The sequence below is a fragment of the Trachymyrmex cornetzi genome, unplaced genomic scaffold (assembly GCF_001594075.2).
Source record: "Trachymyrmex cornetzi isolate Tcor2-1 unplaced genomic scaffold, Tcor1.1 scaffold1077, whole genome shotgun sequence".
Lineage (NCBI taxonomy): Eukaryota > Metazoa > Arthropoda > Insecta > Hymenoptera > Formicidae > Trachymyrmex > Trachymyrmex cornetzi.
This window is the reverse complement of record NW_017295628.1, coordinates 13,219-21,863: the sequence shown is the minus strand read 5'-3', so window position 1 is coordinate 21,863 and position 8,645 is coordinate 13,219. Positions and strand designations below refer to the sequence as shown.

General features: G+C 34.2%; 1 protein-coding gene across 3 annotated transcripts in view; it reads right to left on the bottom strand.

The window, feature by feature from the left end:
• Gclc (glutamate--cysteine ligase) overlaps positions 1 to 8,645 on the bottom strand; it is a 14,322-nt gene that overhangs the window by 3,309 nt on the left and 2,368 nt on the right. For all 3 annotated transcript variants that reach the window (XM_018506283.1, XM_018506265.1, XM_018506273.1), the window contains exon 3: positions 1,778 to 2,125. In XM_018506283.1, coding sequence (XP_018361785.1) covers positions 1,778 to 2,125 — 348 coding nt within the window. The remainder of the gene's footprint in view (positions 1 to 1,777; positions 2,126 to 8,645) is intronic.

The window sequence follows — 8,645 nt, the reverse complement described above, 5'->3', positions numbered from 1 at the left end:
ACATTGTCAGGGTCATGGTTTGGTCTCCCCTCGACATCCAACAATTTTTCTCACAAACACTATCCGGGAAAAATCAAGATTTTTTGGCTTTCTGCTTCAATTAGGAATTTGTCTTTGAAATGACCTCTATGGTCAACTTTGGCCCATAATATGAAAGTTCATCTGGACGTAAAATTTTGCGCTCTTTCAAAATCCGGGACCAAAAATATGGGTTTCTATTTGAAAATTGAAAGTAGACCTTCAAATAACCTTGAAAATAAAGGTCAAAGTCATTGTCAAGGTCATAGTTCAATCAGCCCCTTCATATCCAACAATTTTTGTTTTAAACATTGTTTTATTTAATCGCGATGTTTCGAATTATTTGGCTGTCTAAGTTAAAATGGGTCACCCTGTATATAAATATATAAATTAAGCATATACGAGGGTCGTCTGAAAAGTTTTGAGCCTCATCATGAAGATGGCGTTACACGTCAAAGCCATTCTGGTATTATAATCGTGATACTTACGATAGATATCTGTGACAATTGTGGCCACTTTGGACGTTCAGTTCTTGTTTGACAATCATTTGTGTCGTCATTTTGTAAAAATGGAAAAAATTAAATATCGTGATATAATTAAATTCTTGCATTTGAAAGCAATACGTCTACACAAATTACAGCCGAGTTGGACGCTGTTTACGGGGACTCTGCCCCACTATTTGCCACTGTGAAAAGATGGGTAGCTGAATTTAAACGTGATACCAGCTTAGCTGATGATGAGCGTTCGGGACGGCCAACAACTGCGACCACTACCGATAACATCGAAGAAATTCATCAAATGATAATGAACAACCGTCGACTTAAGATTAGGGAGATAGTAGAGGCTGTTGGCATATAAAAAGAACGTGTTTGTCATATATTAACTGAAGAATTAGGCATGCGTAAGTTAACCGCGCGTTGGGTGCCGCGCTTGTTCACTCTGGATCAAAAACGCATTCGAATGAACATTTCTAAGGCCCTGTTGGAGCGGTTTAAGCGAAACGAGTCGGATTTTTTGCGTCGATTAATAACGGTTGATGAAACTTGAGTTCACCACTTCACTCCTGAAACGAAAGAACAATCAAAACAGTGGACTGCGAAGGGTGAACCTGCTCCAAAGAAAGCGAAGACGGTTTTATCGGCGGGAAAGGTGATGGCGACTGTTTTTTGAGACAATCATGGAATTGTGTTGATCGACTATCTTGAAAAAGATAAAACAATAACAGGGACGTTACTACGCATCATTGCTTGACAAGCTGAAGGCAGAAATTGAGAAAAAACGACCGCATTTGAAAAAGAAGAAAGTGCTGTGCCATCAAGATAACGCACCGTCTCACACTTCGGCGGTCGCTATGGCAAAAATTCACGAATTGCGGTTCGAATTAATTGACCATCCACCGCATTCATCAGATCTGGCCCCCAGCGACTTTTTTCTGTTTCCTAGGCTCAAAGTTTGGCTCGAAGGACAGAAATTTTCATCGAACGAGGAGGTCATCGCATCCGTAGACGCCTATTTTGCAAAGCAAGACGCTCAGTATTATTTAAATGGATTAAAGGGGTGGGAGCATCGCTGGAAAAAATGTATCGACTTAAAAAGAGATTATGTGGTAAAATAAAATTAAATTTGACCGAAAAATTATTTGTTTCTATGTTAGGCTCAAAACTTTTTAGACGACCCTCGTAAATATACATATATTAAAAAAAAGAAATGTGTACAACACATGCAAAATATTTTTATGCATCTTTTATCTGATAAACACCTTTCCATTAATAATTTCATTAATCGTAAACTCGGTATACTCGGATTGAGTATTATCAGATTTTATATCGGAAGTAATATCATGACGAAACCAAAATTTCTCTATTTTTACTGCATTTCTTTTCTGCGCCCTGATCATATTTTGATCAACTTTGCTAATTGGAATTAAAAGGTTTAGCTTGTAACTCAGAATGACTCTTGTTAATAGTACTGTGAAACAAACTATCGCAGCATTTTCGAAATCTGTGATCTGAACTTCACATGGACGGAATTCTACACGCCAACCGATAGACGAGTTTGGCGGTGGTGGTTTAAAACGCATGGTTTGCCAGTTTGTAGATTGTATGTTCTGAAACAGTATTACAGTTTATGACACAATAAAAGCATTTACAATCACAGTATCGAAAAATTTACATTAGAATTGAATCGGTTATTTCAGAAACTCTATAAACTCTATAAACAAAATCTATTTAAAAACTCTCACTTGTCGAGAGCTGAAAAAAACATTCTAGTTTTTACAACTGTAGCACTAAAAATAATTAAAAATAATTAAAAAATACCTCATTATCTCATATTAAGTGAATGAAATATATCAATTTTAAAACTAATTAAAAAAAAAAATTAACTTTGAAAATATATCCCGAACCCGGCGTGACATTGCGGCACAACAATATATTTTATATATATAGGGGTTTATTTAAGAAATTCCGTATATGTAAAATACTAAAGATATTATAAAGAACATGATGTAACCTAAGAAAGATATTTAACTTTATTATTGAAAAATATTATACAATTCACTAAAAATATACATAATTCTTTAAAAAGAGTAAACTCGTAATATTGAATTTCAATATGCTAAAGTAATTTATTATTAAGTATTTAAAAGGAGCGCCTGATTTACAGGATAAAAAATAGATTTTTTTTCATAAATCAATAGTACCTACAATTTTTAGAGAATATTTTAAAATTTTTCTAAAATTTTAGAGCGAAATTCGAAATCTTCCTAGATTTAGCGCTTGTAACGAGAGCGCGGCATGTAGGTATTAGGCGACGGTTTTATCAAGAAGTACTTGATTCCTATTTATATCAATTTATCAATCAAATAATCTGTTAACGCGATGTCTGGGTGGACATATTTAAAATGTGAACGCAAGTTTTTAATTCGATCTTCTGGAGACTGGCACCAAAGCACCTCAATTGTGGTGTAAAAATACTCGAAATCGCCGCTTTTATTGCTAGTGGCACTTTCAACAAAAAATATTCTGTCGTTTTAAAAATCATGAATGGGTAAATATCGACAATAACGGAACCAGCTCGGATGACCTTGACCTTGGTATATGTTGTCAAGGTCATGCCCCTGGCCTACAGATGGTTTTAGTTGGTGCTCGTCCTTCGTTTAAAAGTTATTACCAAAAAGGTTCAAAACAAAAGCGAGGGCTACCTTACAATTATATTAACATTAAGTGTATATAAAATAAAACATCTCTGTTTTAAAAGGATTTCCTACTTTAAAAACAAAAAATCTCTGCTTTAAAATATATTAGGTCAATCGGAAAGTTCCGTCCGTTTTTTTGCAAAAAGTATGGTTTTAATTAAAAAACAAAATGAAAAAGTATCTCAATTAAAATATTGTCCTTCGTTAGCGATGACTTTTTCCCATCTTTCAGGCAGTAACCGAATTCCGCGGCGAAAGAATGACTCATCTTTGGAGGCTATCCACTTAGAGACCCATTTTTCGACGTCTTCATAAGAATTGAAGTGTTCCTCTGCAAGTGCGTGTGCCATCGATCGAAATAAGTGATAGTCGGAAGGAGTACAGTCTGGTGAATAAGCCGCATGGGGTAGCACTTCCCAGCCAAATGCTTCTAACATTTCCTTGACAAGTTTTGTGACGTGAGGCCGAGCGTTGTCATGAAGCAAAATGACTTTATGCTGTCTCGTTTCATATTCTGGTCGTTTTTCGTGCAATGCTCGGCTCAAACGGATAATTTGTTCTCGATAGAGATCCCCTGTGATTGTTTGACCGGATTTCAACAGCTCGTGGTACACTACACCTTTCTGATCCCACGAAATACAGAGCATTGCCTTCTTTCCGTGGATATTCCGCTTTGGCGTCGATGTCGATGGTTGGCCTAGATTGCAAATGGTTTTTCGGCGTTTGGGGTTATCGAAATAGATCCACTTTTCATCGCCAGTCACAATTCTTCTCTCAGTGTAAAAACTCTTTTCTTTGTTGCCTAGCAAGCAGAATTTCGCAGGTGGTTTTTCGCCTTTCAACGTCTCTTGGCTTCAGTTCATATGGGACCCATTTTCCTTCCTTGTAGATCTTTCCCAAGGCTTTCAAACGATCGGAAATAACAGATTGAGCACAATTTAATGCTTGTGTAAGTTGTTTTTGCGTTTGACATGGATCTTCATCCACTAATGCCTGCAATTCTTCGTCTTCAAATGCTCTTGGTCGTCCAGAACGCTCTTTGTCCTCCACATCAAAATCACCACTTTTAAAGCGTCGAAACCATTCTCTGCATGTTTTATCGGAAGGAGCACTATCACCATAAACTTCTACAAGCATTCGATGAGCTTCAGCTAGTTTTCTTCCATTTGAAGCAAAAGATTAACACTTCGCGCAAATGATGCTTATTTGGCTCAAATGTCGACATTTTCGATGCAGTAAAAAGCAATGTTATTGATGCAAACGTATACTTTTATATACTGAATTTTATTAACGGATGGTAAAACTAAAAAATTATGCTTGGTTTAGACATTAGAGTTATCGACAGTTCTAGCTATAGCTACTCACCGCTAGATGGACGGAACTTTCCGATTGACCTAATAATGGATTTTCTATTTTAAAAATAAAAATTCTCTGCTTTAAAATAGATTTTCTGCTTTAAAAACAAAAAATCTTTACTTTAAAATAAATTTCTTACGTTAAAAACAAAAATTCTCTGCTTTAAAATAGACGTCCTATTTAAAAAACAAAAATTATCTGCTTTAAAATAGATTTCCTGCTTTAAAAACAAAAATTCTCTGCTTTAAAATAGACGTCCTATTTCAAAAACAAAAATTATCTGCTTTAAAATAGATTTCCTGCTTTAAAAACAAAAATTCTCTGCTTTAAAATAGACGTCCTATTTCAAAAACAAAAATTATCTGCTTTAAAATAGATTTCCTGCTTTAAAAACAAAAATTCTCTGCTTTAAAACAGATTTCCTACTTTAAAAACAAAATTTCTTTACCTTGAAATAGATTTCCTGCTTTAAAAACAAAAATTCTCTGTTTTAAAATAAACTGGTCTTTTAAAGCAGAGAATTTATCTACTTGATTTCATTTTAAGTTTTTGTTTTTAAAGCAGAAAATATATTTTAAAGTAAAGAATTTTTTTTTTAAAGCAGGAAATCTACTTTAATGTAGAGATTTTTTGTTTTTAAAGCAAGAAATCGATTTTAAATCAGAGATTTTTTGTTCATAAAGCAGGAAATTTATTTTAAAGCAGAGAATTTTTGTTTTTAAAGTAGGAAATTTGTTTTAAAGCAGAGATTTTTTATCCTGTACTATGTACCACGTTTTGGTACTCGTGAAAACCATTATCATTAATATATTGCGGTATTTTTGTTGAAAATATTGTACACATTTTATAAACGTATAGACGCATTTTTTGAAATAATGAGCAAGTTATATTCAATAAATTAATTTTTGATGTATTAATATCTTATTTTTGAATGCTTTATATACATGTAACGTTAATATAGTTGTGGGATAGACCTCGCCTTTGTTTAGATCCTTTTTGGTAATAACTTTTAAACAAAGGACGAGCACCAACTAAAACCATCTCAAGGTCACTCAGGGTCATGACCTTGACAACATATGCCAAGGTTAAGGTCATCCGATCTGAGACGTTATTGTCGATATTTACGCATGAATAAATTGGAAATTAATATTGGATCGGAAAGCAAGCACTATGTATGATGTACAACAAATCTTCAGGCAGAAGTGACTGAGTAGCATAAAAAAGGGTACATTTACACACTGTAGCACAATTGCCCATGGCCCAATATTGCTAGGGATGGGAAAAAATTTCCCTTTAAATTTGAAGATCTTTTTCTTTCCAAGGGATTTTTTAGAAGTACAAGTTTAGGAGAATTTTTGGCGGGCTTTTTAGGAGCAAAATACAAAGAAATATTCAAATTACGACTAAAACATTGAGAAAATCGCAATATACGGGGATAACTTTCGAACAGACCTGGCAATACTGCCACTGTCAATCACAGCGACTTTTGCGTAGGGATTTTTTTTCTAGCATTGTAATTGGCTTGTGCGCAAGTGGCTCGTGTGCAATTGATATACATCCCACAAAAGAGACCCCAGCAGCACGTAGGCAGACCGAAATTACTCACAATGAATTTAATGAAGAAGCAAAAGGGTTATTGTAGGGCTATTGTATGCCCCTGGAATAGATTAGTCCCCGAGCACTGTAAGTACTTAAGAATTATATTATTCTTTTACATCAAAAACTTTAAACGCGTTTCCTAAAAATCTATTTTTAACATTTTCTTCAATTTTATGTACACGATTATAAAAAAAGCAAATAACTTTATACATATAAGGCTCGTTAGTTAGATAATGGTCAACTCTCCTCGATGAACCTAAAAGGTTAAAAAAAATCATTAACAATTTTTTTGTATGAAGAAATAGAGGCTACCTAGTGAAAATCATAACTTTTTTTTCAAAGTCGAACAAAATTTTAATTGTTATATTTTTTTTAAGTTTTCAAGTTTATCTAGGAAAAAAATTATATGAAAATTAAAAATATATCTTGATTTTTTGTTTCAGACCAGAATTAAAGTCATCAGAATGCACACAAAATGATGGCGTCGACGTCTAGGCGCAAACTTCAATGTTAATTTCTTTGTTATTAACAATACCTTTTTTGTATACAAAAATTTAATTACATTCTGAAAACAATAGAAAATATTATTTACTATTTCTTTTTTAAAAAATCGCGAAAAATCACCTATTTTTCGGTCTCTTAAATCAGGCGCCCACTCTAAGGTCCGATTGCATAGGTCCACTGTTATTTTGACTTCAAACTCTCTTTTTCGTTTTTTAAAGCACAGAGAGAGAGAGAGAGAGAGAGAGAGAGAGAGTTTTAAGCCTCGCTTAAAATTAAAGTAATATTGGTGCAATCGGGCCTTAATGTAAAAAGAAAATATATAAGTCATCATAAGTTACTACTTCTCACGTAAATGTAAATTTGATCAAAGAATTGGAAAGAGTAAGGGCACTAGGAGTGGGCGCAGAAGATGTCGCGCAAATAATACACTTATAAAGAGTGAAACTTCTTTATTCACTAAACGCGCTTACATGTTTCGACTCATTTTTGAGCCTTCCTCAGAGCAAACACACATTAACATATATAAAGTAAAAATTATCCTATCATGGTGAGCTCCCCTACATCGAGAATTTAAATGTCAGAATTAAATAAAAAGAAAGAAAAGAAAATGAAAAAGAAGGAAAATATAAAAAATGTCAAATTAAGGAATATAGAAACTAATTTATCGAAAAACTAACCGAAAATAGGGACACTCACCACGATTACAAAGTACTGTATCGCAAACAATATTATGAATAATTCAAGAACCGGTTCCTGATATGTTGACCAGTCGGTATCAGACACAGTGAGTCACTTTTTTTAGTTATTAGCTAGTACTAATGAAAATTGTAAAATGATAAAAAAATTTCAGACAGAGAAATACAGATAGATCCTAAGTCCTTTCTTCCACTGATTCCTTTTCCTTCATTTACCTCACAAAGGAATGGCTGGTTCGTGAATTTGTCAACCGTTTCCATACCTTTTAATATACAGAACTTTTTGCAATTGGGAGAGAACTTTGCCTTACCTTTTAACAATAGATTAAATTTAGCGGTCGATCTTATTAAGTGTATCGAAAGTAATATTTATAAATTGCCTATAGATGAGCGGATTTCGATCTCGAACCACTCACTTCCTGTGTTAAATAACTTAGCTTCTTGTTCCTTACATTGCACGGAAGTAGATAGGAGTTTGTTACAGTTAGCGAAAGATACTAGGGTTTTTTAAGGGATATGAACGATAGGGTGATTTTTACTCGCGCGGATAAGGGGAATGTGACGGTAGCATTGGATAGACAAATGTACATTTCCAAGGTAAATGAAATGCTTCAAGATGTCAATACTTATGAGGTAGTTGTAAGGGATCCGACGACTTTACGGGATTACGCGCTTTAATAGTTAGGTGGAAAGAAAAGAAGTATATATCTGATTCCACATATAGAGGTTTGTTATGTAATGACGGGATACTTCCGATGGCCTACGCTCTTCCGAAGATACATAAGCAGTACTGCCCCTTTCGTATAATAGTTTCTTCGATAAACAGTCCTTTATATTCGTTAGCAGTGTTTCTTCATAGCATTATCATTAAAACAATTCCTAAGGCGGATAGTCATATCGATAATAGTTTTAAACTCGTTAAGGAACTTGATGGTAGGCGGTTGAGTGAGTAATTTCAGTTAATGTCACTGAATGTTGTTAGCCTCTTTACTAACGTTCCCATTGATTACGCGATGGATTGTATCCAAGACCATTGGCGATTTATTTCTAGAGATTGTTGTTTCCGAAGGAGGAATTCATCAAGGCGGTTCAGTTTATTTTAGATTCTACTTTCTTTGTGTTTGATAGTGTTATTTATAAACAGAATTATGGTACTCCCATGGGCTCCCCGTTGTCTCCTGTCATCGCGGATTTAGTTATGCGTAAGTTGGAGAGTAGAGCTTTGTCTTTGATTAAGTTTCCATTGCCCCTTTACTACAGATATGTTGACGATATAA